Here is a 26,659-nt window from a genome sequence, read left to right on the forward strand (position 1 = left end):
CCCGAGAGCTGCTGACAGGAGTGCTGGATTGACAAGGGGGAATCTGGAGCCCTGCTTGAATCATCCCATCCTCAACCATGCTCTGCTCCTTGCCCTTCATGATAACGAAGACCTGTTTGCAACGGTAAACACACGACCAGCAATCAGGCAGCAGGGATGACATTTGGGGTGAGAGCAGCCCAGGCCTGACCCTCCCAGGGCCGGGCATGCACCGCTCGGGCGCAGAGGCTTGGCCGGCGCAGGGCCCTGCTCAGGAAGAGGAGGAGGTCGGTGGAGAGAGGCTGACCAGACTCCAACACGGCCGTCCTCTGCGCCTTTGAGGCACCCTCCGCCGCACGCGCGCCCGACTTCTTCTGGCCCAGGCAGCTCTCTGCTGCTGTGCCGATGGCGAGCTGCAGCGCAGTAGGGCTGATGGCCATTCTGCGCTGCAGCGCGCCCAGCGCCGCGCCAGCCGCGGCCCTGCGCGCCACCGGCTCCACGCCCGCCTGCAGCGCGCTCGCGAGGTGCACGCTGCCCTCCAGCAGGCGAGCGGCGTGGGTCACGCTCGTACGGTCGTGACGGCCAGCGGAGCAGGCCGTCATCTCAGCGGCGATCTCCAGCGCCTCGTCATTTCGGCCCTGGTCCCGCAGCAGGCCGGCCAGGGTCAGACGAAGTATAGCTGAGTCGCTTTGCTTCAGGGTGTCTCGTAGGAGGGCCTCTGCGCCGGGACGGTCGCCGTCGGGGTGGAGAGGAGAAAGCGCGGCCAGGTGCAGGCCGGCGGCGGCAGCGGAAATGGGATTGCCCGGCGCCTGTGCTCTCATGAAAGCCGCCGCCGCCTGGTCGGCGCGGCCACCTGCCCACAGCACGCGGCCGAGAACGCACAGCGCGTCGCCAGCATGTACACTCCCCGCCGCCACGCGCACGGCCTCCCTTCCAGACAGCAGGGCGGCGTCGGCGCGGCCCAGGGCAGCCAGCGCCTCGGCCTGGCAGGCCAGGGCCGCGAAGCGTAGCGGGAGCGCTGGCTGGCGCTCGCTGACGCCCCGCGCCGCGCCCGCCCAGGCCGCCGCCCTCCGCCATCCAGCCTGGGCGCCAGTCACGTCTTCTTGCCCCGCAGCAGCATGCGCGGCGACGGCAGCACCAGCCACCCAGAGCGGCGCGGCGTCGGGCGCCGCATGCACCGCCCGCGCCAGCCGCGCCAGGTGCTCCCTCGCCGCACGCCGGCTGGAGCCCGGGGGCAGCGCCAGCAGCGCCGACGTTGCGGCCTCGAGCGCAGGGTGGCGCAGCCGGATCGGGGTCGCGCCGGCGTCCAGCACGGCGCACAGCATGCCCAGCGCGGCGCGCGCCCTGGCCGGGTCGGCGCGCAGGCTGGTTGCCGCCAGCGCCACCTGGGCCGGGGCGGAGCGGGGGCAGAGGTGGAGTGCTGCGGCGCAACGCCTTGCCGCAGCGCTGAGGGTGGCGGCGAGATCATCTGGCGCCGCTGGGAGCCCAGAACCAGCAGTCTGCGTCGCCGCAGCCTGCAGGAGGCAGAGGTGCGCCGCGGCCTCGGCGTCCAGGGGCCCGAGGCGGTGCGCCACGCCCCGCACCGCCTCGACATCGCCCGCCCGCGCCTCCAGTTCGGCGGCACGCAGGCGCAGCGCACGGACTTCACCCTCCCCCACCGGCCAGGGTCCGACCTGCGCTCGCGGCAGCAGGACCCCTTCCAGCCGACCGCTGGGGGACAGCCCTGCCAACCACGCCAGCGACACGAGGTCCTCCAGCACGCCAAAGGCCTCTCCTCCGCTGCGCGCCCCCTCAAGCGCAGAGGAAAGCGCGGCGTGCGCCGTGTCCAGGTCGCCCGACTGCTCATGGGCACGGGCCAGCGTTCGCTGTACGCTTGGAAGGGCCAGGTCGCCACCTGCGGAGGTTATTCAGCGTGTGTTTCTGTTGAAATGAAGGTGAGTCTGCGGACAGCTGCAGCAGCCACGAGGCGCATAGGTTTCTGACACACTTTTTGGCGACAAGCTCCATCCGCTGCTTCATATCGATCCTTAAGACCCACCATTCAAAGCACGCGCCCCGCCCCGCCCATCCAACGCCCCACCTCACCCCTGCCTGCCGTGTCGAGCTCGGCGAAAATGCGCAGCGCGGTCGAGCCGTCCCCCGCTTCCACCAGCGCCGCCGCCCGGCGCACCAACACAGCCGCCTCCAGGTCGAGATCCCCCCTGCGACGCGCCAGCTGGGCGGCAGTCCCATACGCCTCTGCGGCTCCAGCCGCGTCGCCGCGACGCTGCAGGGCCATGCCAAGCGCAGCGTGCGCAGCGGGGTCCAGCGGCAGCAGGCGCGAGGCCTTGAGCGCGGCCAGGTACGCCCGCGAGGCGTCGGGCCCGGCCGGCGCGCCCAAGGAAAGCGCGGCAAAGCGCAGCTGGTGCGTCGCCCCCGCCCCCAGGCCGACGGCGTGCTCCAGCAGGCCCAGCGCGGCGGCCGGCCACCCCTCCGCGTCGCCCATCGCCTCCCAGACGCCCGGGGAAGCGGCGGCGTGCGTGCGTGCCGCCTGCAGGCAGGCGTCGGCCGCGCCCGGCCGGCCCGCCCCCACGTACAGCCTCGCCAGCTGCGTCCAGGCCGGTGCATTCCTGGGGTCCAGCTGGAGCGAGCGCGCCAGGGCATACTCTGCCTTCTCAGTGTCCTGGTGCAAGGGTGAGCAGGGAGGGAGGGGTGGGGAGGATTAGGCGGGCGGGTTCTGTGCCCCTCCACCGGCTCACCAGAGCATGCACCATGACGCCAGCATGATGCCGTTGGCCGTAGACACGAAGCCCACTGGTAGAGTCACAGCAACCCACATGTGATCCCAGCGAATGGGGCCCTGCCCGCACCTCGCGGCAGGTGGCTGCACACAGGGCCCAGAGCCGGGAGCAGGCCGGGCTCAGGGCCAGGGCCCCGCGCACTTGCTCCCGTGCCTCCTGGAGGAGCGAGGAGGCGTGGGAGCGCAGCGCCACCGCGTCCCCGGGCGCCACTGCCCGCGCCAGCTCCTCCACGGCCAGCGCCTCTGCCAGGGTCGCGGTCGCCACGTCCGTCGACGGCGGAGGCCGAGCGGACTCCGACTCGGCCTCCCCAGGGTCCGGTGGAACCTGCGCGCCTTCCAGTCTCACGAGCTCAGCGTAGGCCCGCCGCGCACCACCCAGCGCGCGCAGCGCGCTCGATCGACCCCGGAAGGCGGGGCGCAGCGCCTCGGGCGCGGCCTCCACGGCGAGGCGGACCGCTTCGGGGAGCGCCGCACCGCCACCCGCAGCGTCCGCGCCAGGCTCGCCGGCCGCCACGCGCCCCAGCGCCAGCAGCGCGTCGCCCAGCAGCTTCCACCCGGCTCTCAGGCCGGGCCTGGCGTCCACGCAGCGCCGCGCCAGGTCGGCGGCCTCCGCCAGCTCGGCCGCCACACGCCCTGCACGCGGGGGGAGGGTTCGGCGCGCACTCCAGTGTCGAGTGTGGTGGACTCGTGAAGGGGTTCCAAGATTGTTGCTCCTCCCCCAGCGCAGAGCTCCACCCACCCCACGCATCCACACGATCGCGAGCCCTCCTCCTCCCTTCCCTCGGCCAAGTCCCCGACCTGGGGCCTCAGCCCCCCTGCCACCGCCACGCACCCGGCAGGGCATCGCCCAGGGACTGGCCGGCCGCCGCGAGCAGGGCCCGGCCCAGGCCCAGCAGGGCCGGCGGGTACTGCGGCGCCAGGCCCATGGCCGCGCGGTACTGCGCCAGCCCGGCAGCCAGGTCGCCCAGCGCCGCCGCCAGCCCGGCGGCGCGCGTCAGCGCCGGGACCCTGCCCGGGTCGATCCCCAGCGCGCGGTCGAAGGCCCGCCGCGCGGCGCTGGGCCTGCCCTGGCCCTCGTAGGCGGCGCCCAGGGCCTCCCAGGCCGCCGCGTTGCGTGGGTCGCCCCGAATGGCGGCCTGCAGGTGCGGCACCGCCGCGTCAAAGGCGCCGCTCTCGACGTCCAGGGCACCTGGGAAGATGGCATAGGATGCGGGCCGTCGGGCATGCAGCGCACGCCTTGATCCCACGCGGCAGCCAGGCTCTCCTCCGTGCAGCGCCGCAGCCACCCCGGCCCGGCCAGTCCACCACTGCCTTCTTGTCTTCGGCTCCAAGCAGCCCCGAAAGAGCACCACCGTTCCATTACCGTCCCCTCACCGAGCTTCCTGTGGGCCCACGTGGCGCTGGGCGCACGCTGGGCTATCCCAGCGCACAGCGTGCGTACGGTCTCGCGCCTGCCCTCCCCCCGAAGCACCCGGCACAAGCCCTCCCCTGCGGGGCATGGGCGGATGGGGGCGGGCGGTCAGTCCACGCCACGCCCCACGAGGCCGTACTGGCGGGGGGGGTTACAGGATGGGGCCCCTCGGGCAATGACCCAGGGACCCCGTGAAAATTTCGGCGGCAACGCGTTCCAAGGAAGGGGAGGGTAGGCTGGACAAGCAGGGCAAGCGTGGGGTGTATGGCCGAGGGTCGGCGGGGGGGGAGGTGCGTGCAAAACGCGTGCTGGACCGCCGACGCGCGAGTCGCGGAGGGGGCGGGGGTGGGGCGGCACATCATTCCGGGTCGTCGTCGCCTGGGCGCGAGCAACTGCTTCACTCCTCCACCACCGCGCCACCTGGTAACTCCAGGGTGGGGTCCAGGGCCAGCGCGCGCTTGAAGCAGCGCGACGCCTGCTCCGGCGAGTGCTCTACCTCCAGGAAGTAGCGGCCCAGCCCTGCCAGCGCGGGGGCCTGCGAGTGACCCTCCGCCTTGGCCGCCTCCAGGAACTACAGTGGGGAGGGGGGGGGGGGTTCGGAAGCGAAGGGGGTCGGGAAGGCATGTGAGGTCTGGTGTCAGGAGCACAAGGGTGACATGGCACATCAGGTGCATGCTCGAGCGGGCAAGGCTGCTCAACCCCGCCCTGCCGAGCACCTCCGCGCCGCCCCCTCCTGACCAGACGGCCTTCGATGAAAGGCCGGCACCATCTCGTACGAGGCAGGGCCTCCTCGTATCCTCCCCCCCCGCCCGCACCTGGTGGTAGGCAAACTGCTTCTCCCGGCGGTACCGCCCCCGCATGGCCCAGTACACCTCTCCCAGCCGCTGGTAGTGCTCGCCCAGCTGGCTGTCGGTGACGTAGGACTCGGGGCCCAGCGCCACGCGCACCGCGTCCTCCAGGTGCTGGCGCGCGCCCTGGCATCGGGTGGGGGGACGAAAGCACGGCGGGAGGGTGTCGGTGTCCTCGCTCGTGCGGGGTTCACGTGGCCTGTCCTCATGCGTGCCGTGCCCGACCAAGCATCAAACTTGAAGAGAGAACCAATCCCCCCCCCCCTCACCTGCAGGTCGCCGTCCTTGTACAACAGCCAGCCGTAGTCGGCGTGGGCCCAGTGCTCGCCCGGCCCCCGGCCCATGGCCGCCTTGCCCAGGATGCGCTCGTACTGGGCCTTCGCGGCGTGCTCGTCGCCGCGCGCCAGCGCGACCAGCGCCATCCCGCGCAGCGCCTGCTGGTGGATGCTGACCGGCGTGGCGCCGCTCATCTCCGCAAAGGCGGTCTCGCCCTCGGTCACCCACCCCGCCAGCACCGAGAAGTGGCGCTCCGCCTCGTCCAGGCGCCCCAGGCGGCGCAGCGACTTGGCCATGGCCAGGCGCAGGGCCAGCGCCACCTGCGTCAGCGCCTCGTGCCCCGCCTCGCGCCGCGCCTGGAGCCAGTGCAAGCCGCGCAGCGCGGTGTCGGCCGCGGCCTCGTACCCACGGTTCTCGTACTGCAGCTCGGCCAGCGCCTTCCAGGCCGTGGCGCAGGTCAGGCGCGCCGGGTCGCGCAGGGCGTCGGCGAGCAGCCGCTCCAGGTCGCGGCGCGTGGCCTGCGGCACCGCCAGGCTGCCGTCGCCCACGGAGCGGCGCGTAATAACTTCGTACGGTGACCTCGCTCGTGCGGGGTTCACGTGGCCTGTCCTCATGGCGTGCCGTGCCGACCAAGCATCAAACTTGAAGAGAGAACCAATCCCCCCCCCCCTCCACCTGCAGGTCGCCGTCCTTGTACAACAGCCAGCCGTAGTCGGCGTGGGCCCAGTGCTCGCCCGGCCCCCGGCCCATGGCCGCCTTGCCCAGGATGCGCTCGTACTGGGCCTTCGCGGCGTGCTCGTCGCCGCGCGCCAGCGCGACCAGCGCCATCCCGCGCAGCGCCTGCTGGTGGATGCTGACCGGCGTGGCGCCGCTCATCTCCGCAAAGGCGGTCTCGCCCTCGGTCACCCACCCCGCCAGCACCGAGAAGTGGCGCTCCGCCTCGTCCAGGCGCCCCAGGCGGCGCAGCGACTTGGCCATGGCCAGGCGCAGGGCCAGCGCCACCTGCGTCAGCGCCTCGTGCCCCGCCTCGCGCCGCGCCTGGAGCCAGTGCAAGCCGCGCAGCGCGGTGTCGGCCGCGGCCTCGTACCCACGGTTCTCGTACTGCAGCTCGGCCAGCGCCTTCCAGGCCGTGGCGCAGGTCAGGCGCGCCGGGTCGCGCAGGGCGTCGGCGAGCAGCCGCTCCAGGTCGCGGCGCGTGGCCTGCGGCACCGCCAGGCTGCCGTCGCCCACGGAGCGGCGGCGCAGCATCAGCGCCAGGCACGCGCGCGCATTGGGGTTGTCGGGGAAGCGGTGCATGAAGCGCCGCGCAAAGTTCTCCAGCGCGGTCACCACCGCGGCGCTGGTCGCGTGTGCATGGCCCAGCGGCGCGGCGGGGCCGGGGTTGGCGCCCAGCGCCGGCGCGGCGGCGGGCTGCGACATGCCCACCGCCGCGCCCACCGTGGCGTGGCCAGGGGGCGCGCCGCCGCCCTTCATCTCCTCCTCCTCCTCCAGCAGCCAGATGGCAGACTCGTAGGGCAGCGCGGAGCAGCCCCCCGCGCCCGCCGGGCAGGTCAGCTCCCAGCACTCGCGCAGCGCGGCGCGGCGCGCGGCCTGGCGCTCCGCGCTCCGCACCGGCGCGGTGAAGATGCGCAGCAGCGATCGGCGCAGCAGCTCGTCGAAGTAGCGCGTGTAGCGCAGCGCCAGCGGCGCCTCGGCGCAGATGGCGCGCAGCGCGCGCAGCAGCGGCGTGGACTCGTCGCCGGGCTCGCCCTGTCCGGCGTCCACCGCCGCCAGCTCCACCAGCACGTCGCGGCGCAGGGCTTCGGGGGAGGGCGCCGGCGCGGCCATGGCGTCGCCGCACTGCGCGGCGCTCTCCTCCAGCGCGGCGCGCAGGCGCAGGTCTACCGCCGTGGCCACCGCCGCCTCGCGCGCGCGCAGCTCCAGATCGGCACGCGCGCACTGCAGGTCCAGGCGCTCCTCCGGGTACAGGTCGCCCAGGTCCAGCTGGCGGCCCACGTGCTTGGCGGCCGCGCAGAACTCGGAGCGGGCGGTGAAGGCCGCCGCCAGCGCGGCATGGCAGTCGAAGCGCTGCCCCGCCTCGTCCTCGGGCAGCAGCTCGAGCTGGAGAATGGGGGCAGGGGTGGGGTGAGGGCATGAGCTGGGACTGGACGGCGCGCATGGGTTGACGATGGCACAGCGGCCCAGAGGCCACTGGCATCAAAGGAGGAGTCACAAACTGGGTAGAGGATGCACCCTAGACTGCAAAATTGGGCCGGCACATGCCATTATAAGACATACACGGAGATTACAAAATGTGCATGCACCAGCATGCCAGATCTTTTGACGTTCAAGGGCTGAGGGATATCCAAGACCAAAACATGCCTGGAGGGCGCCTCGGAACCCCCTACTCAGCCACTCCCTCATACCCCACAGCATGATCACAACACGCACAAGCTTGGAGTTGGTGCGGATGATGGCATCGGTGTCGTGACTGGCCTTGGCAAGGCTGGCGAGGGCCTTCCATGCCTCTGGGCGCGACGGTGAGGTCTCCACGGCCCGCTCGAGAGCCTTGTGAGTCTGCTCGGTCTCGCCCGCCGCGCTGGCGATCTCGCTCGCCAGCCTGAACAATTCGTGGGGGCGGGGAGGGGTTGAGGGATGTGGCCCCGATGCAGGCCCGGGGACAGATGCCAAGTCCCACGGGGCCTCAGACTCACAAGAGCGCCTCGTAGGATCCGGGGTCCTTCCTCAGGACCTCCTTCACGAGCACAAGGGCATCCTTGTACTCTTTGTTGGAAAGTGCAGTCCTGGCTCCCTCAAGGCCAGCAGGTTCGCCCGCCATATTGGGGGGACTGGCGAGCGGATCACGTCTCCACGGAAGTTTGGGAGGGCATCGCTGAACCAGCAAGTATTGAAAGTGAGATGCGCGAGTATCGTCTGGTAATGTGTCGAAAACAAGCGGGCACGCGAATCTTGGGCGAGATATCTCGTGATTAGGTTTTCCTCGCGGGTCACCTTCACCGCAGCATACCCGCGGCATACATGGCGATGTACAGGGTGGCCCATTTGAGGGGTATGGTACAGATTGACACATGGAACAGTCTAAAAGCGGCCACTTGGCCTTCGCATGAACCACTCGAGGACAGGGAACTGGGCCGCCAAGCTCTGGAGCCTCGCTTCTGCGCCAGCCAGCACTGGGTTGCTGAATAGCAGCGCTAGGTTGGCGAGGCCCAGGTCCACCAGCGGAGCTGCCTGCTTTGCAGCAGGATCCAGAACATCCCTGGACAATCGCGCCGCACCCTGCAGATTTTGGGGGCTGTGAGTGAGTTTAGAACATCTACTATGGGTAGCTGTGACTCGATGCCAGGGCATTGCCGCCAGGGGTACCCACACCCGAACCCTGCCCTACCTCAAAACGTGGGAGCTGAAGCCACAGCAGGAAGGCAAACTTTATGACATGGTAGTAGGGCACCCTGCCAGATGGGTGCAGGGTCGAAGAGGTCAGTCACGGGACCATACCCTTGGGATCTGTGCACTCAAATAACCTGCACTGCACCCCCTCATCCTCCCTCCTACCAGGTGACTGATTTGTTGAGGAGCAGCTCTGCTGCGGTGAGGGTGCCGTGAACAGACCAATACCGCAGCCATTTCCTGACTTCCGAGGCATTCTGAGAGGAGCGCTGGTCTGCTGCCCCATCCAAGGCTCGCAGGGAGGCGAAGGTGGGGTAGGCCAAACCTGCCAGCAAACTGGGGAGGTAACGAGAGTCGGGCGTAAGTAAAGGGCATCAGATGACACAGGGATGGTGGACCATTGGGACTCACCAGAAACCTCTTCCTATGGCATTGTCGTAGGGCTTCAGGATGACCTGTAAGCCCAACTCCGTTGCCACCCCGGAGAAGAGCGCACTCATAGCTTCGCCGGATTATCCCTTTTCTGCAGGCCTCTCTCGCCAAGCACTAGACAGCCACCCTATACGGAAACGTGACCAGATCGGATGCCTTGTTCTGTTGATATCCGCAAGGTCCCATCCCGGTCTCGTGCCCTTGCTGGAAGTGATCTCGGCATACGGCACCGCATGCCCGCAGCACGCCGGTCTTCAAATGGGCATACAGCAGAGGGGGTCCGTCGGGATAACGAAGCACGACACATGCGCACATCGACAGCTATTCAGCCTCTCGCCCGAAACTAATATCTCACCCTCACCGACTGTGACGTGTTCGCGGCATGGTTCGGGGACCCACGGCCTACTTCCTCTTTGCCGACGCCGTGAGGGCCGATGTCCAGGAGGAGCTGCAGGCCAGACAGCCCGCTGGCAAAATCTCGGTGGCGATCCTGGGCAAGGCGATAGGCGAGCGATGGCAAGCTCTCAGCGAGGAGGAGAAACAGGTCTTCAAGGACCAAGCTGCAGCAAAGGCAGCGGGTGAGGGTGGGAATGTCCTGGCAAGGCCGCATTGTGTAACGTTGACAAGACTCCACGGTCATTGTTATATCGCCAGCAAGGGCATGGCTGTGCTCGACCCTTTCACGAACAGCTGCCAACACCTTTCCCGCCACAGAGCTTGCGGCGAGCGAGGACCCTCAGGGCGCGGGTGACCCCGAGTCCAGCGATCCCTCCCCCAGCACCGCCCCTGCCTCCCTCCCCACCTCCCTGGTGAAGAAGATCATGACCATGGACAGCGACGTGTCGCGAGTGAGCGCAGAGGGTCTGCGTGCGGTAGGCGCTGCCACCGAGGCGTTCCTAGGCCTGCTGGCCGCCGGGGCGCTGGCCAGGGCTGCCGGCGACAAGCGAAAGAACTTCAGGTTTGGGGATGTCCTGGCCCTGGCCCTGAAGGACCGGCGCCTGATCGACATGGGGCTGGCCGAGGTCTTGCAGCAGGATCCACAGTTTAGAGAGGTGTGTTCATTGCGGTGGATGCCAGGACAGAAACTGGAAGGGGTAGGAGTCTCTAATCTCCACCCAGTCTGGGCTCACATGGACCGACCCCTCACTCCCAGGCATGCGAGGCAGTGGACGCCTCGGCCAAGCCCAAACCTGCCAGAGCAGCAGCTGTGGGGGACATCGAGGACGTGGGCATGAGAAAATTGACCGCCTTCTTCCAAGGTCCGACACTGGTGGCCTCTTGATGCTCGGGTACTTGACACTGTGTGTACTAACCGAGATGGATGTTGGCGGAGTGATCTGCTCGCGCCCTCTCCCAAACCTCATCCATTACGAACGCGACAAAACAATCGTCGGCTCGATGGCCCGCATAACAAAGGGGACAAGATTGTAGATGTGCCAAATGTATATATGATAAATCGCAGAGCCGAGGTGCGCGAGGAGCACATTGTGTCGGGTCACCATCGCCAGCCCGTACGAGCTTGCCGCGACAACCAGGCATCAGCCATTGGGCCCATCGCTCCTATCATACAGGAAACCACCTGGGCGTCTCATGAGCTCTTGTGGGGCATGGTTTCATCGCCTGGCAAGCGGCACCCGGTGCGGCGCCCAGGCTAGCCGGTACTCCCGGAGGCACCATGGCGAGCGAGCCCTGCATGCCGGGCTCAGGCCCCAGGCTTCAAGCGCAGCCGGCACCGCCAAGCCCAGCAGCACGGAGACCAAGCCCAGGTGGGCGGAGTTTGACGCCGAGACAGTGCCAACATCGTTGTGATTTGCTCAAAACATGATTCAGTGAATACCTCCCATCTGTCTCTGGTTCATTGCATTGCAAAGCCGTGTTGCCCACCAGCTTCCCCAGTCCAAATGTTCTCCTGGCAGACCCCGCATCCTGTCTGGCGTGCAGCCTACCGGCACGCTCCACCTGGGTAACTACCTGGGCGCCATTCGCGGCTGGACCGCCCTGCAGCATGAGTATGGTGCGAGCTTGTGAGGGGAGGGCTGTGTTGATCTGACTGTCGGGTCCGTTCTAACGCACGATTCTTCCCTTCCCTACTGGGATGTGTCTCTATGCCCTGCACCTCACCCTGAAGCATGCCTGTTCATGACTAAGTCCATCTCCCTCCCCCCACCCCTCTCTTCCCAGACGCCTTCTTCTGCGTGGTGGACCTTCACGCCGTGACCCTGCCGCACGACCCCGCGGCCCTCCAGGCCTCCACGCGATCCGTGGCCGCCATGTATCTGGCGGCCGGCATCGACCCCGCCGTCAGTACGGTTTTTGTGCAGTCCCACGTCTCCGCGCACGCGGAGCTGACCTGGCTGCTGAGCTGCGCCACGCCGCTGGGCTGGTGAGCGGTGGGCGGTTGCGCGGGGCGGAGGGACCGAGACTGAAGCGTAGATGGGCGCAGACTCCCTCTCGCCCTCTCACTCCCTCCCTCCCCTCTTTGTCCAGGCTCCGGAAGATGATCCAGTTCAAGGAAAAGTCCAAAAAGACGGGGGAGGAGGTGGGCACGGGCCTCCTGACCTACCCCGTCCTCATGGCCGCAGACATCCTGCTCTACCAGGTGGGGCCGTGGGTGCCTGTGCGGGAGGGCATGGGCATGCGTGCTTGGGAGGTATCAAGGGTAAGGATGGAAAACAGTCACCTGCTCCGCTGTGCTTCCCAGGCCCTCCACAAGCCATGGCAGCAATACAGCAGCTGCTGCCATGTACCCGCTCTGCCCTGGACCCAGCTGTGCCATGAGTTCCCTCACCCCTGCCCGCAACCGCACAGCCGGACCTGGTGCCCGTGGGAGAGGACCAGAGGCAGCACCTGGAGCTGACACGGGACCTGGCGGAGCGCATGAACAGCCTGTACGGAGGAAAACGGGGCAAGAAGCTGGGCCTGCGCGGCTCGCGCCTCTTCAGGGTGCCCGAGGCAGGCATTGTGGACCGTGGCGGCCGCTGCATGTCCCTCCTGGTGAGCCAAGGACCCGTAGCACCTTGCAGGAGTTGCTTGGCAGGCATGAGCCATGTGCAATCACCCCCTCGCCAGAGTCTGGGCACAGGGAAGGAGCCTGTCCAGTGCCCGCTCCACCGCCCCTCCTCCGCCCCGCCTCCCCTCCCCAGGACGGGACGGTGAAGATGTCCAAGTCCGCGGAGTCGGACGCCAGCCGCATCAACCTCCTGGACCCGCCAGACCTGATCCGGAAAAAGGTCCAGCGCGCCAAGACCGACGCCCAGGATGGGCTACGCTGGGGCGACCCGGACCGGCCAGAGGCCGCCAACCTGCTCACCATCTACCAGACCATCACCGGGCGGCCCCAGGTGGGGCTGGAGGGGTATTTGTTTGGGAATCATGGAGCGGCTAGCGTACGGACATCTGCGTACTACGATGGACAGTGTGCGATGCTCGATGCATTCTCTGCACCCCTCGCTCCGCGTCAACCGTCAGGAGGAGGTGGCGGAGGAGGTGGCGGCCATGCGCTGGGGCACGTTCAAGCCGCTGCTGGCAGAGGCGCTGGTGGAGCACTTGGCCCCCATCCAGCAGCGCTACGCCGACATCATGGCCGACCCGCAGACTCTGGACGACATCCTGGAGAAGGCAAGCGCGCGGGGGAAAGGGGTATGCAGCCCGCAAGGTCGGCCAGCGCAGATGTTTGGTCCTCCTGTGCCTGATGTGATTGGTAGTGACCCGCCTGCCCCCTGCCACGGGACATGCTGTGCTGTGCATGGCCTGCGCTCACCCATTCCCACACATGGGTTCCTCCAAAGCACAATTGCCCCAGCCGCACTGCCACCATCCTTCCACACCCAGGGAGCCGAGGCGGCGGGCGCCGTGGCACATCAAACACTAGACGATGTGAAAAAGGCCATGGGCTTCATGCTGCCGCACAAGAGCCGATGACGGCGCTGAGACGGCGTGGCGTCACCGTGCAAGGGTCGAATGCAATCGACAGCCCGTGGTGCACAGTCTGTGGCTCACAACCCACTCCCCACAGCACGCCCGGCATGGCGTCGCCCTTGACCTCCCTGGAGTCGCTGCTGTACATGAGCGGTCCGGTGACGGGAAGGAGAGCAAGCAGATTCAGGATTGGGATACGAAGAGAGGGGGTTCAGGGGTATCGGAGATCAGGCTCCCACCTGATCTTCAGCCACAGGGTAAATGGGGGAAGAAGAGCAAGGGAGGGTGCGACACGGCATGCCTGATGCCAGGCTGCAGGCAGGGTCGTGCATCACCCGCGCGAGCGAAGCGCGGCGCCGCGCCAGGGTTCTTGACAACATGACGGTGCGGCGGGCGTCGCTCACTTGGGCAGCAGCGCCCTGCTGGCGACGCTCCCGCCCGGCGGCAGCGCCAGCTTCTCCGGGCTGACGTAGTAGAGGACGACGGAGACGCAGGCCACCGCCAGGCCCAGCCCCAGCTGCAGGCTGGGGTCCAGGCCGAAGAAGGCGATGGACACGCCGGTGGTGAGCAGCATGGCCAGGGAGGTGGCATACACCTTGACGATGGAGTCTGGGAGGCAAGGGGGGAAGGGGTGGAGGGTGTGAGTTTCTGTGCCCCACGAGGGAGGGGCCAGGGTTGTAACAGGACACAGCGTGGTAGCAAAGCCGGGACTCTGCATTCCAAGCGAGAGCATACAAGCCCTATGCCCTTCCCCCTCCCCTGCATCCCATTTCCCTTGCCTGCAAACTTCATGACCCAGGAAACAAGGAGGCCGCTGAAGGCCAGGTTGGCAACCACCAGCCAGGTGACGGGGGTGTAGCCGTGCAGGAGGTCGGCGAGGGCGGCCCCGCCCGAGCCCGAGCCGCCGCTGCCGAGCACCAGAGCCAGGCCGTTGAACACCACGCCAAAGCCGTAGAGCTGCATGTTCTGCCAGTACAGGCTGTCGCTGTTGTGCTTCATCACCCACTCCGTGTACACGGCCGCCACGGCGGAGAGCGTGGCGCTCAGCGCGCCAAAGGCATAGCCCTGGGGCGGGAGGGGTGGGGAGGGAAGGGCTGCAGACTCTTGACAGCAATTCCTCATGCTATCAACCCCTTCAACCCACTATCCCCTTCCCGACCCTTGATCCTTGTGGAAAAGATCGACAACCCACCGCGAGGGGCGCCGACATGAGGGACTTGGTGCTGCCCTGGCTGCAGTCCGTGTTGATCTGGCTGGTGGTGGCCCCGATGGCCAGCAGGCAGAGCGCGATCCACTGCAGCAGGCTGAGTTGGCGCCGCAGGCAGATGCGGAAGAGGATGCCCGTGGTGACGATCTTCAGGTTGCCCAGGATCTGGTAGGTGGCTGGGTCCACATACCGCAGCAGGTAGAACTGTGTTGTGTGGGGGAGGGCGGGGGCTGTCAGGCTGCACGTGCTGGGTGGGGATGTCTGTACATGCACTAGAGTCTTCAGTTTCATTACAAGCACGAGCCTGCTCTGCCAGGACCTCGATGGTTCCAGCCTGTACACCCTTGGGCTGCAAGCAGCCAACCAGCGACGTGGAGAGCATGAACGGACCAACATTCTCCCAAACACAGATCACAGACCTGCACGTTGTTGTGCAGCATGTAGATGATGGAGGGCACCAGGAACAGGGCGACGGTGCGCGGGTTGGTGGTGCACTGGGCGGCCTTGGGGTCCTCCTTGCGCTGGCGCCGCAGGAGGTTGTAGCTGATGCCTAGTTTCAGGGCCTCGGCCAGGAATGGCACTGTGGCGAAGTTGTAGGCGTAGGACCCGCCAGTTTTACTGGCGGTGGTCAGCAGGCCCTGAGACGAGGTGAGGGCCGTCAGCAGCGCGGCCATGGTCAGCGTGCCCGCGGCATAGCCCCCCGGAGGTGCCATCCCTTGGGACGGGCTGCGGCGCCTCGGTGTCGGCGAATCCAACAGCTGCGCACAGATCCAATTCCAGATCACACAGTGAACTACGAGGTGCCGAAGACGCTCGGATTGTGAGGATGGTCGATCAATGCACTATGTCCAGGGCAGTGCCCGGCCCGGCTTAGGGGTCAGCTGCGTCAACAGGTCCAGCAATGATTTGAGCTGATTTCTGTACTCAAAAAGAAGAAAGGTATAGAATTGGGCGTAGCGTGCAGGAAGGGGTGGTACTAGGCTGAAGGTGGTATTAGGTCACAATGTGCATGAACATGAAATCCTTCAATTGAACCCCGGGGAACGTGCACCAGCGCGCGGTAGAAGGCTAGCAGGATGCACTCAGGTCTACATTGTGAAAAGCGAGATGCAATCTGATCACTCAGCCGGAAGCTTGCCCTCAGTGGCATCTTCTGAGACATTCTACCACCTCGATTGTAAGTTCCGAAGAATGGATCGCGCAGTTTTTGGCAAAGAGTAACCCCTGCATCTACTCCCAATGTGTAGTGTTCGAGGACCATCACCAGCCCAAGAAGTGAGTGTTATGCACCTCCACTGACAAAGCAGAGGCTCAGCAGTCCAGTAGTGGCATTCACAACCAGCAGGGGTTGACCTGTTCCCAGCCCGAATTTTGGCAAGGCATGGAGCAATCCTGCCTTCAGACTATGAACATCAAGGTCCCTGCTCGCTGGCGTCGGCAGTGCTGCAGAGATGGAGTCTCTCATTGTATACTGGGCACGACAGGTGACCGAATGTCCTCCCATGATGTATTGACCTTCTGCCATCCGAGAATTCGAAGAGCACCAGCCCGCGACTTGGTACTTCCACCCGTGAGGTACTGAACGCCGCACGGTGGGGAGTGATGAGTGGCGTGGAGCTCAATTTCGGCTCAATCCCCAACGTTCCATATCCTAATCGTCAGTCAACATCCTGGTTACAATTTCCCACTGTTGCTCTGAGGAGGGCCGCGCAACATGCAGGCCCCCGGTGGCGCCTTTGAAACGCCGGCTCCAGTGGCCGTGGTGTACATTTGCGGCGACTGCGGGGCAGAAAACACCATCAGAGCAGTGGATGTCATTCGGTGTCGTGAGTGCGGGTACCGGATTCTGTACAAGAAGCGGACAAAGCGTGTCGTCCAGTACGAAGCTCGGTGCGTCCGTGTTGTGTGCAGAAGGCTTCCTGAAATCACTGTGGCGGTGATGATTACCTATTAACTTCTCACAACGGTCTGCTGACTGCACGTTTTCCGTGCAACGATGAAAACCGGTCATGCTAATCTGACGGCCACACTTCTGCTTGCAATGTTGCTGTTTTGAGCAATGATCAGGCTGGAATCGCGTTGGCTGATGGTGTACTTCCCATCTTCATCCATTCCACTGCAGATGACTGCCTGCTAAGCTACAGGAGCAGAGCTGCTACACTAGCTCCTTGCCTCGTATCTGCCCTTGCCACAGGGCATTTTGCTACAATGCATCTCATTGACCCAGACCCCTGACAAATACCAGCCCTGACTTCCCTGTATGACGCAATTCAACAACCCTCGAGCTATCAAGCCAAGCTGCCTCTGTGCCCTCCCTGTAAGACTAGCCTTCCTGTGTGAGGAAGCGTCAGTCTGGGACATGCTGCATGGGTGCAGGGTGCCCCTTTGTCATCCAGTTGGACACGAGCCAGGCCACGAGGAAGAGGAGCATGAGAGCAACAGGGTTTGATGCCCACCTGCATGGGTTTGAGGGCATGGAAAGGTGGGAAAGGGAGAGCCTCTGGCCTCCAGGCCTTCGAGAAGGGCTGCAGGGCGGCGCCTCCTGGGGGACCCATTCGGCCGGGTGCCAGGAACCAGTCCCCACCGCATAGCAACCCACCCATGCTCCCGGGCCTCACCCGCCCGTGGCTACAGCGCTCGCAGGTCCAGCCCAGGGGAAGTTGACGCCCGTGGGGTCCGCGGCGACCGCGGCGCGTGCGTCCCCCGACACGATCGCCCCGTCTGGACCCACGACCACGAGGCGAGGGATGCCCGCCAGCGAGAATCGCTGCGCCAGCGCCCGGCCGAGGTCCCCCCTCGCGGCCTCGTAGAGCATGGCGGTCCAGGGCATGCTCCGGAAGTATGACTGTGCCAGGGGCGATTTGTGGGTGGGTACGGATCAGCTGCTGAATCTCGCACCCACCCCAGCATGCCAAGGTCAGTGGGGCCCCTGAGCCATGCTGCAGCAGATGCCCAGTCCCCCACTACTCACCTCCTGGTCCGACGGCGATCTGTCAGAGGAGACAAACACTATCTCAAAGGCGACGCCACGAGCCTTGAGTTGCCGGTACACTGCCGCTAGCTGTGGAGTGAACTGCCGGCAGGGTGGGCACCTGCGAAGGGGAGAGCCCTGGACTCTGTGCACGAGGAGGATCCGAGAGCAGCGCTTGCTCGGTCTGGCCGTGGACGCGACTCACGCTTCAAGGACGATGAAGGCCCGTCTGAGGCTGGCATGCTCCGCGGGCAAGCAACTCCCCCATCCCAAGACACGCACCAGTGTGCGCTAAAGTAAAAGGCCACGGTCTTCCCCTTGAGATAGAACCCAGGGGATCGCTTCACGATGTTCTGCCCATCGTGTACAAGCAGCTGGGGCCCCACGGATTCCAGGATATCCATGCCGGTCCCGGTAACGCGACTTGGCCTGGTGCCCAAGAAGGATGGGAAGGCCCGTTGGAGTGAGTCTTTAAAGCTCACTCCAAATGTGCAGATGAGTAAATACAGAATTATACAGATACTTTGCATTGAGTCAAAGCTCCTTGGAAAATTCCAGGCTTGGCTGTGAACGTGTGACAAGTCTCGTTACAGGCGCGCGACCGAAAACGGGGCCACGACTGGATCCCTGTCAGGAGGTATATCCGTCCAAAGCGATCTCGACAGCTCGATGAGACGAAAGGCTTCCATTTCACCCTCACCCAGACCCACATCGGCTGCATTCCATTCCGTGTCAGTCCCGAGAAGTCTGTCGGTGGTTGCGAGACTGGCTGCCCCGAGCTACGAGCCTCGCCAGCGTGCTGCAAGCGCTGATTAGGGGCTCATCACGACCAACAGCTCTTGGGACAGCGTATTTGGAGGCTCAGAATGCCATACTGAAGAGATACGGAGGCTGTGGCCTGTGATCGACAGGGTCACTCGGTCCACAGTATGAGCTTCAAGGCAGGTTCAGGTGGACCGGGTGGGCATCCCTCCTCTCCACGCTCATACCATCCACACCTCGGGCATGCATGCCCCTTGAGCTCCTCTGGAATGAAATCAGCCAAGTGCACTCCGCTGCAGGACCTGCTGCCCCCGGAGTTTGGCTCTCGCCGCAGTGGACCCATGCGGGAGTTTTCAGGGGGGCCCTCGCGGGTTTCCAGCCAGATGATGCGCTCGGCGTCCCTTCAGATGCCTCAGCCCCCGGTGGATGGTGTGGAGGACTCCACCGTGACCCAGTGGTTCAGGGATGCCGACTCCGACAGCGACGGCAGGTGGGGGAGTGAGAGATGTGGCAATGTCTGTGCTGTGAGGAAGCATTCACAGGGGCAAGGCCATGCATGGATTGAATCCAAGCCCACAGCATGGAGCAAATGCAGTACAAACCAATCTGTGTGGCCACCAGGTGTGTGCGTCGTCTTAGCCGCTTGGCCTCCTCTCACGGTGTTCCAGGGTGGCCGATCACGAGGCTCGAGCCTTCTTCCTGCGCTCTGGCTTGTCATCTGCTGACCTGAGCAAGGTGGGCCAGACATGTCATAGCACGAGGGTGCCTGCTTGCAGTTCGTGAGGGGACTGGGTGCCAACCCTGATATTGGACGCAGTCCTCCCTCATCAGTCCTTGACCTTCCTGCAGATCTGGCGCCTTGTGAAGAGCCCGGAGGTGGTGGCTCGGGAGGGCAAGGGCCTGACGGAGCACCGATTCAGGCTCATGCTCCGCCTGATTGCTCTGGCACAGGTGTGTCATGGCATGCGTGGCAGGACGGTCTGTGTTTGTGTGTGTGGGAATCGCTGGAGATCAGCGCGATGGGGATGTGCTGAGAGAATGAGACAGGCTTCAAACCTGGGCGACTCCTGCAAGGGCCCCAAGCGACTGGCCTGGTGGCAGACGCAACATGAAGTCAATGCAGACTGGCACTGAGGAGAGGGCACTTTGGTCCATGCCTCGCTCCTGGGCCTGTACTTGTTGGCCCCCCACTCACCCACCCCAGTCGCAACTACCACAATTTTCAGAGCGAGCACCCCTTCACGAGCAAGAACGCCGACGTGGCGCTCAGCCCTGCCACCTGGCTGACAGAGCATGGCGGCCCCTTGCCCGCCCCCGTGTTTGGGCCCGCGGCTCGGGTCGAAACCCCTGCAGGCCGCCTGCCTGCCGGTGCGGTGCTCAAGTCACGGGCACCCGAGCCACCCTGCGAAGACCTGGCGCTGCTGCACCTTACGGGAGCGTCAGGGGCGGCGCCCGGGCAGCAGCGGGCGGGGGCGCAGCGCGGGGTGCCGGCGCCAGCGCCAGGCGCTGCAGTCCCCTCAGTGACAGCGAGTGGCAACCCCTTTGCGGCCTCCGTCTTCCAGGAGGCCAGCTTCCCGGCGAGCCCGGCCCCGCCAGGGGCTGACCCGGCGGCCCCCTTTTCCCAGGACCATCCCAGCTACGCCAGCTCTCACCCCGCCATCCAGACGAGCCAGTCCTCGCCGTGGGCTGACGAGGACGTGTTCGGCCTCGCTGCCCTCGCTGCCAGGGCAGAGGTGCCGGCGGCCGAAGGAAGCGGGGCCGGCGTCACCTCCCAGAGACCTGCCTCCCGAGGTGCCTCTTCGCCAGCCCCCTGTGGAGCGCAGGAAAGGACCGCCACCCCTCCGCCGTCATCCACGCCAGGTATGCTTGCGTCGGAGGGAGGGGGTGGTGTGAGAACGCGGTCAGCGCGAGCAGAGGGTTCTCTCTGGTGCCATGGAATCTGGGAGGGGCCCGAGGATGTCGAGGAGCAACACACAACATGTAGCAGTTGGCCAGAGCCGACGCCACGACACCAGCTGCAATGGCTTTTCTATTCTCACACCATCTGCCCTACCGGAACACCCCTCAAAGGCCGCTTCCTTGGCCCCAGAAGCCGCGCAACCTCTCGGAGTCACCCAACACCTACCATCCCTGATCCCTCACAGCCGCCGGCGTCGCCTCCGGCAAGGAGGTGCCGCTGGGCGTGGAGCTGCGCCTCCCGCCCCTGGACCCGAAACACGGCGCCCACCTCTGCATGCTGGGCGCGCTGGGCTGGAGCGGCGGCCTGCTGGCCGGACCCTCATTGGAGGGGGGCCTGCAGCAGTATGGGTGTACTGCCCGGGACCGCATGGTCGCCCCGGCTCGGGAGGACGCGGACGCGGCGCCCTCCCACACCTTTGGCCCGCCGCGGAAGAAGGCCGTCACCGCGCTCTTCGTCGACCACGCCGCGACCGTCGTCTGGACCGGCGACCGCGATGGCTGGGTCACCGGTGAGTGTTTCGAGGAGGGGGGGGAGCATGGGTTTGCATAGCTGGTGCAAAGTCGCGGGGGAGAGCATGCCCGGGAAAAGTCCCTGCCCCCTGGTACAGACGTGGTGTCCGTGAGCGCAAGGTCCTGGATGTCCTGTGGCGCCCAGGCACATGACTCACCCCCTCACCCACACTGCCAGGCTACGACCTGTCCCGCGCCAGCCCCGGCCAGCCCCTGTCTTCCTCCGAGGTGGGCTGGCAGTGGCAGGCGCACCGTCTGGGGCACATCACCGCCCTCTGCGTCAGCCCCTCCAGCGGCCACCTCTGGACGGGGTCCTCCCGCGGCCACATTCGCATCTGGCCCCGGGCCCCACCAGCCCCGCAGGGCCACTTCCCTGCTGGTGAGCGGTCTGGGATCTACCTGGCACTCGAGGCTGTAGGAAGAGGCTGATCCCCGACGCCGCCGAGGGCACCATCCGACACCGTGCATCATGTGTATCAGTGCGCCCGCTCCCATGCTTGAGCCCCCTTTCCCTCTCAATCCCCTCCTTCTCAGGCCCTCTGACCACGCGTGAGGTGCGGCGCGGCCGCGATGACAAACCGCACGGCGGCCCGGTCCGCTTCCTGGCGGCCGCGGCCGACGGCTCGACCGTGTGGTCGGCCTCCCGCTCCACCATCCTCCTCTGGGACGCAGCCTGCGGTGCCTTCCTGGGCGTGCTCGTGCGCGGCGGCGCCGCCGCCGCCGCGGGTGGCAGGGAGGCCGTGGAGGGGGAGGAGGCCTGGGGCCTTTCCTCGGCGCCCTCCTACACCGGCCTGGATGCCGACGCCGACTCCAAGCAGCGCATCCCCTCGGCCCGCGGCCTGGCGCTGGGCCCCACCGGGCGGCCCCTGGCCCTGCTCCCCCGCGACTTCCACCCGCGCCTGGTCGCCGACCAGGAGAACTGGGCCGCGCTCTCCGACCGCGGCGTGGCCGAGTTCGTGGAGCGCGTGCACATGGGCGGCTCCCGGGTCGTGCAGGGCGCAGGTGCCAACCGGGGAGGCGGCTCACTACCAGGAGTCGGGTGCCATGCATGTGATCAAGCACACGCAGGGATGTGTGCGAGGGCAGAGGGGCTGACGACCGCCGCCGGCCACCCCGGGCCCGGCCCGGGTGGCAGGACGGCTGCACCTCCCCTCGGACGCCACATCCACCCCTCCCTCTCATCATCCCACTCGCGCAGGCAAGGCCGTGCGCATGCTGGGCAAGCTGGGCAAGAAGGTGGCCAAGAACCTGCGCGACCCCAGGGCCGACGCGGGCGAGGAGGGCGGCGGCGTCCCCGCCGCCTTCCCGGGCGTGGAGGCGGGGCTGATGTCGCCCACCCAGGCCGACGACCTGGTGTCCGGGGGCGCGGAGGGCGCCCTGCGCCGCCGCGCGCTCTCCTTCGACGACGGCGACGGCTCGACCTCGGCCGCCGCGGCCGCCGCCGGGGACCTTCGCCTGGGCGTGGTGGCGGGGCTGGCGGCGTCTCCGCTGGGCGGCCTGCTGCTGGCCTTCAAGCACGGCACGGTGGAGCGGTACAGCGCGGCGGGGCGGCGCGAGTGGAGCGTGGACTCCAGCGCCGCGCCGGGGGCGGGCGGCGGCGTGCAGGCCCTGGCCTGCGCCGGCGCCGGGGTCTGGGTCGGCACGCTGGCCGGCGCGCTGTGCCTGCTGTGTGCGGACGACGGCAGGCCGCTGCGCGGCTGGAGGGCGCACCGCGCCGCCGTGATGGCGCTGGCCGCCGGCCCGGGCCGCATCTACTCCCTCGCCGCCTCGGGGGAAATCGTCGCCTGGCCGGCGGCGCAGGCCAGCTTGCACAGCGCCGCTGTCCCCTCTGCACAGTGAGTTTTTTGGGGGGGAGGGAATGCTTTGTGGGAGGGGTCAGCGTGCATATGTTTTGTGTTTTACCATGGGAACTATGTCTTGGTCCATGCAAGGGCCTGCATGCTGCCCAAATGTGTGCACATCTGGAGGCAGGCAGGCGGAAGCCAAGGGCATGTCGGTGTCCACCTCGCCCACCTTGCCTGAGTCCGCTGAGGTGTGCTCTACATCCCTCATCGCCCCCGGCCCCCCCCAAAAAAACTCTCCTCCAATAGACGGCTGTGGAGGGAGGTGGCCGCCACAACCTTCAGCCGGCGCAGCCTGCGTGCCCTGGCCCTCACCTGGAACGTGAACGAGTGCAAGCCCGACCCGGACTCGTCGCAGGTGTTCCGCCACCTGCGCCGCGCGGCGACGCTGGCGGGCGGCGGGGAGGGCCCGGCCTTGGTGGCTGTGGCCCTGCAGGAGATTGAGATGGGGAGCTCCAGCGTGGCGCTGGCGGCGGCCAAGGACGCCATCTCCTACCGCATGCAGGAGCGGGGCAACACCAACGCCAAGTTCTGGAGCGGCGCCGTGCTGCGCGCGCTGGGCGGGGAAGCAGCCTGGCAGTTGGTCGGCCTACGCCAGCTCTCCGGCATGCTCGTCCTGGCCTACGCCCGCCACGACCTCAAGGTGATTGTTTGGTGGGTGGAATGGAGGGAGTTGGGAAGGAGGAGGGTGGGAGGGCTGTATTTTGTGGAGGCATCCCTGGTGAGGAGGTGGGCGGCCTAGAAGATATCGGGCCAGGAGGAATGAGCTTGAGGGTGCAGGCCACGGATACCGATGCTGCGCCTGCGCATGCCAACGGGCTCTCCCTGGGCCACCATCATACCGATCCACCACCATCGACACCCCCCTCCACACACACACGCCTGCGCAGGAGTGGCTGGGGGAGGTGGCCACCGCCTCGGTCGCCTGCGGCGTGCTGGGGGTGGGCGGGAACAAGGGCGCCGTGGCGGTGGAGTTCTCGCTCTTCCGCCACAAGGTCGCGCTGCTGTGCTCCCACTTCGCCGCCCACCAGGGCGCGGTGGAGGCGCGCAACGCCAACTACCAGGCCATCGTGAAGGCGCTGACCTTCACGCGCCGCGCCTGGCTGGCCGACGAGGACGTGGACGAGGCGCTGGCGGCGCCAGGGGGCGCCGGCCTGGGCGATGGGGGTGAGCCGGGCGATCCGGTCGGGCGCCGAATCCGCAGCATGAAGACTGACGCAGGCACTGTCGTCTGTCCCTTCTACGACCCCCTCCCCGGCCTCTCAGCGCTCACTCACAGCCTCCCCTCTCACCTTCCACGGCCCAGATGAAGCGGAGGCGGGGACGTCGGGCCCCCAGCTCACCACGCTGGGGCCCGGTGCCAGTGCGGCGAACCTGGCCGAGGCCGCTGCGGCGCAGGACCCCTTGGTGCAGGGCGACGCTGTTCAGAAGGCGGAGGCCCTGATCTGGGCGGGGGACTTCAACTACCGCATCGACGGCCCCTACGAGGACATCCGGGACAGGGCCGTGCGCAACGACTGTGCCAGCCTGCTGCCCCTGGTGAGGCGGGGAGGAAAGGGGGGACGAGTGGGGGTTAGTTAACTACTATTTGGGATGGTGGGAACTGAGGATTAAAGCCCAGGTCCTTTCAGGAGCATCACAGCGCAGGAGCAAGTAGAGACTTCAGCAGCAGAGGAGTGCGGGCATGTGTTGATGGCAGGCATGCCGAGCGCGCCCTTCCTCCCCTCTTTCTCTTCATCCCCTCCCTCTTCCTGCCTTGCCACCCCAGGACCAGTGCCGGCGGGAGATGGCGGCGGGGCAGACCTTCCGTGGCATGCGGGAGGGGCCCATCACCTTCCGCCCCACTTACAAGTTCGACAAGGCCTCGGCCAACCCCTTTGCCTACGACTCGTCGGAGAAGCGCAGGGTCCCGGCCTGGTGCGACCGCATCTTTTTCCGCGGCTGCCCCGCCTTTCCCTCCCCAGAGGTGCGGGGCTACTTGGAGAGGGGTGGGGTTCTCTTTTTCAGGTCCAAGCGCTTCTCCAGCCCCCCTTACTCCCCTCCCCTTGCAGCCCTTGCCCGACGAGCGAGACGCCTGGGCTGATCGGGCCACGGCAGGCCCAGACGTTGTGCTGATGACCTGCCACGAGTATGGCTGCTGGGCCGACGTCGCCGAGTCCGACCACAAGCCTGTGTATGCCCTGCTGGGCATAGACCTGTCGGTGAACGACTGGGAGGCGCGGCGTGCGAGGCGCAACCAGATCCTGGACGGCCTGGCAGAGGAGGAGATGGCGGGGCGGGTGCCGCTGGACGATGAAGACGCCGTGAAGTTGACCCCGGACCGACTGCAGCTGAGGGGCAGCGTGGGCAAGGTGGGAGCCTAGGAATGGCGCCAAGCGGGACCATGCGCTGATTGCAGGACGGGCTCGCACCCCTTGCAATTCTCTTGGCGGCTATTGAAAGGGGGGATGTGGGGCCTGGCATAGCAGCGGCAGTCCTCTGGACCCAACCCCCTACAACACCCCCGAACACCATACCCCGCGCAGTCCTGTCAGCTGCAGAACAGCCTGGGGCGCACGCTCCGATTCAGCGTGGTCGTCCCCCCAAGGTCTCTTGAGGAGGGGCTCCGGGTCTTCCCGCTGGGGGGAGCCCTGCCACCCGACGCCACGCTGCAGCTGCATTTGGAGTTTGACCCCGGGAGCGGGGCTCTGCACAAGAACAGAGACCTTGTCGCACGGCTGACGGTCGTCGTGTCGGAGGAGGGCGACCTTGGAAGCCAGCCTGGACAGCACGCGTCCCAACTCCTGACCCTCCCTCTGGAAGTCTCGGTGGCGCCACCCCTCTACTGATTATGACAGATATATCCACCACTTTTGCTCTCCCATACTCCTTCAGACTTCAGTGATCCAAGGGTGAAAATCCGTTCACAAACACCCATGCGCTTTGAAAAGGCGAAGCAGGCTGGTGGTGAGAGGCGCAAGGCTGATCCATATGAAAGGCCTGTGGGAAAGAATCGTGCCGAGCGTCAGGCCTTCTGGGGATCGACAGGTTCTAGGATGCTCGTATGCTGCTCCCCAGGGCTGAGTGCCGCCTGCTCCGGGGAGCTGAGCGGCTGCGAGAGGTCCGCCGGGAGCCTGTCTGCCTCCCCCTCCTCCTCCCCCTCCGTGCTCCGAACGGTCATCCCGCTGGCCTTCAGCATGGAGATCATGTCCTGGGAAGGGATCCGCACTGGGAGATGTGAACGAGCCGCCACCTCCTAGACCCTGCAGTCCTTTCGCAGTCCTTTTGCAATGCAACAACATGCCACCCAGCTCCCTTTCCTCCTCATGCAACCCCCTCACCCACACCGGACCCCACCCTCGACACACCTGGTAGCTGGTGGCGGTCGCGCTTGCGCTGGCCTTCAGTGCCGCATCCACACGCCGCGGGTTCACCTTGGACTCCCGTTTGAACTTGTTCTTCAGGTGGGGCCGTTGCCGGCCGGGGAACAGGTGGCTGATCAGCGTGAAGTCCGTCCCAAACTGGCTGAGTGCCTGCGCGGCGTGCGGGAGGAGGGGGAGGTGGGGCTGCGGTGCGGCGTAGCACTGGGAGACAGGGGGAACGGCAAGGACCAGGCCATGCGCACAAATCGCATCAGCGGGTGGCCGGACTTCCCACACCCACTCCAGCCGCCTGAGGGTCTGCGCACCGGCGCGCATGCACCGGGGCTACGCTGGTTGAGTTCCACGATTCCCCTGGGGCCCCCCCGGCATCCCAGGCCCCAGGGCAGTCCTCCCGCCCCTTCCCTGCCCCGAGGCTCCCACCTTGTAGAAGAGCTCGGTGTCCTCAGCCCCCCAGCGCTCGTTGTGCAGGCGGTTGGCGTAGGTGTAGGAGTTGAGGCGGAAGTGCTCGTCGGTGACCACCCGCCGGTTCTCCACCCGCTCCTGCGCCTGCACCGTCAGGCTGGCCTCGGCGATGACGATGCGGCCGTCGGCGCCCACCGCCACCTGCGGCACCAGGGAGCGCGGACCGGCGCCGCCCTCGGGCCCCTCCGCGCCGGGGTCCGGGGCCGCCGGCCCCCGACGCCCTGCGCCTGGGAGGCTGGGCCCCAGCGCGTCGGGTGCCGGCCCCGTCGGCGCCGCGCGCGCGGCCTCGGCGGCCGCGCGCGCGCGCTCCTCCGCGGCGCGCCGCCGGTCGCGCACATTGCCCCAGGCCACCACCGCCCGCAGGGACATGGTGCGCGCCTTCTCCGCCGTCAGCTCCTCCCCCGCCAGGGCCTGCACGTGGCTGCGCAGCGCCAGCGCCAGATGCGCGGGCGAGGGGTCTGGGCTGCCTGCCACGGGCGTCGCGGCCGCTATCTGTGGCGACTGGAGTGCCTGGTCGCTGCCGGCTGGGGTCGTCAAACCCGGGGCGCCGGAGCT

At 66.8% G+C, this 26,659-nt stretch overlaps 10 protein-coding genes across 10 annotated transcripts in view; 4 read left to right on the forward strand and 6 right to left on the reverse strand.

The window, feature by feature from the left end:
- Positions 1 to 143: 143 nt before the first annotated feature.
- On the reverse strand, positions 144 to 5,907 carry F751_2744 (Tetratricopeptide repeat protein 37; the record flags this gene model as incomplete). Its single annotated transcript, XM_011402438.1, has 9 exons — positions 144 to 962; positions 1,077 to 1,873; positions 2,065 to 2,641; positions 2,829 to 3,391; positions 3,591 to 3,947; positions 4,133 to 4,246; positions 4,590 to 4,740; positions 4,985 to 5,143; positions 5,287 to 5,907. The coding sequence occupies 9 exons, from the start codon at positions 5,905 to 5,907 to the stop codon at positions 144 to 146; spliced, it is 4,158 nt and encodes a 1,385-aa protein (XP_011400740.1).
- On the forward strand, positions 385 to 558 carry F751_2745 (hypothetical protein; the record flags this gene model as incomplete). The annotated part of the gene is made up of 1 exon (XM_011402439.1): positions 385 to 558. The coding sequence occupies one exon, from the start codon at positions 385 to 387 to the stop codon at positions 556 to 558; it is 174 nt and encodes a 57-aa protein (XP_011400741.1).
- Positions 5,908 to 5,929: 22 nt separating the features above from the next.
- On the reverse strand, positions 5,930 to 8,111 carry F751_2746 (Tetratricopeptide repeat protein 37; the record flags this gene model as incomplete). The annotated part of the gene is made up of 4 exons (XM_011402440.1): positions 5,930 to 6,632; positions 6,711 to 7,393; positions 7,724 to 7,892; positions 7,987 to 8,111. The coding sequence occupies 4 exons, from the start codon at positions 8,109 to 8,111 to the stop codon at positions 5,930 to 5,932; spliced, it is 1,680 nt and encodes a 559-aa protein (XP_011400742.1).
- A 260-nt stretch (positions 8,112 to 8,371) lies between these two features.
- Positions 8,372 to 9,180, reverse strand: F751_2747 (HVA22-like protein k; the record flags this gene model as incomplete). Its single annotated transcript, XM_011402441.1, has 4 exons — positions 8,372 to 8,569; positions 8,679 to 8,742; positions 8,846 to 9,016; positions 9,092 to 9,180. 4 exons carry the CDS (start codon positions 9,178 to 9,180, stop codon positions 8,372 to 8,374), a joined length of 522 nt encoding a protein of 173 aa, XP_011400743.1.
- Positions 9,181 to 9,494: 314 nt separating this feature from the next.
- F751_2748 (Tryptophan-tRNA ligase) lies at positions 9,495 to 13,033 on the forward strand (the record flags this gene model as incomplete). Its single annotated transcript, XM_011402442.1, has 11 exons — positions 9,495 to 9,690; positions 9,827 to 10,164; positions 10,266 to 10,371; positions 10,839 to 10,878; positions 11,029 to 11,126; positions 11,294 to 11,495; positions 11,600 to 11,711; positions 11,921 to 12,106; positions 12,256 to 12,453; positions 12,581 to 12,751; positions 12,944 to 13,033. The coding sequence occupies 11 exons, from the start codon at positions 9,495 to 9,497 to the stop codon at positions 13,031 to 13,033; spliced, it is 1,737 nt and encodes a 578-aa protein (XP_011400744.1).
- Positions 13,034 to 13,430: 397 nt separating this feature from the next.
- Positions 13,431 to 14,950, reverse strand: F751_2749 (UDP-galactose translocator; the record flags this gene model as incomplete). Its single annotated transcript, XM_011402443.1, has 4 exons — positions 13,431 to 13,625; positions 13,835 to 14,095; positions 14,223 to 14,441; positions 14,657 to 14,950. 4 exons carry the CDS (start codon positions 14,948 to 14,950, stop codon positions 13,431 to 13,433), a joined length of 969 nt encoding a protein of 322 aa, XP_011400745.1.
- A 1,001-nt stretch (positions 14,951 to 15,951) lies between these two features.
- F751_2750 (DNA-directed RNA polymerases I, II, and III subunit RPABC4) lies at positions 15,952 to 16,128 on the forward strand (the record flags this gene model as incomplete). The annotated part of the gene is made up of 1 exon (XM_011402444.1): positions 15,952 to 16,128. A coding segment is annotated over one exon (177 nt), but the record flags the coding sequence as incomplete, so codon positions are not given.
- Positions 16,129 to 16,584: 456 nt separating this feature from the next.
- Positions 16,585 to 17,612, reverse strand: F751_2751 (putative nucleoredoxin 1; the record flags this gene model as incomplete). The annotated part of the gene is made up of 4 exons (XM_011402445.1): positions 16,585 to 16,693; positions 16,856 to 17,082; positions 17,209 to 17,329; positions 17,491 to 17,612. The coding sequence occupies 4 exons, from the start codon at positions 17,610 to 17,612 to the stop codon at positions 16,585 to 16,587; spliced, it is 579 nt and encodes a 192-aa protein (XP_011400747.1).
- Positions 17,613 to 18,377: 765 nt separating this feature from the next.
- On the forward strand, positions 18,378 to 25,108 carry F751_2752 (Type I inositol 1,4,5-trisphosphate 5-phosphatase 12; the record flags this gene model as incomplete). Its single annotated transcript, XM_011402446.1, has 16 exons — positions 18,378 to 18,460; positions 18,639 to 18,705; positions 18,820 to 18,921; positions 19,197 to 19,761; positions 20,115 to 20,438; positions 20,618 to 20,818; positions 20,974 to 21,441; positions 21,638 to 21,767; positions 22,125 to 22,274; positions 22,530 to 22,638; positions 22,717 to 22,923; positions 23,171 to 23,447; positions 23,587 to 23,819; positions 24,049 to 24,246; positions 24,332 to 24,631; positions 24,806 to 25,108. The coding sequence occupies 16 exons, from the start codon at positions 18,378 to 18,380 to the stop codon at positions 25,106 to 25,108; spliced, it is 3,717 nt and encodes a 1,238-aa protein (XP_011400748.1).
- A 176-nt stretch (positions 25,109 to 25,284) lies between these two features.
- Positions 25,285 to 26,659, reverse strand: part of F751_2753 (Transcription factor TFIIIB component B'') — a gene marked incomplete at both ends in the record, with an annotated part of 3,481 nt that continues 2,106 nt past the window's right edge. Inside the window, 4 exons of the mRNA XM_011402447.1 lie at positions 25,285 to 25,371; positions 25,628 to 25,792; positions 26,063 to 26,245; positions 26,456 to 26,596. Of these exons, the coding sequence (XP_011400749.1) occupies positions 25,285 to 25,371; positions 25,628 to 25,792; positions 26,063 to 26,245; positions 26,456 to 26,596 (576 nt within the window). The remainder of the gene's footprint in view (positions 25,372 to 25,627; positions 25,793 to 26,062; positions 26,246 to 26,455; positions 26,597 to 26,659) is intronic.

The sequence above is a fragment of the Auxenochlorella protothecoides genome (assembly GCF_000733215.1).
Source record: "Auxenochlorella protothecoides strain 0710 unplaced genomic scaffold scaffold3, whole genome shotgun sequence".
Lineage (NCBI taxonomy): Eukaryota > Viridiplantae > Chlorophyta > Trebouxiophyceae > Chlorellales > Chlorellaceae > Auxenochlorella > Auxenochlorella protothecoides.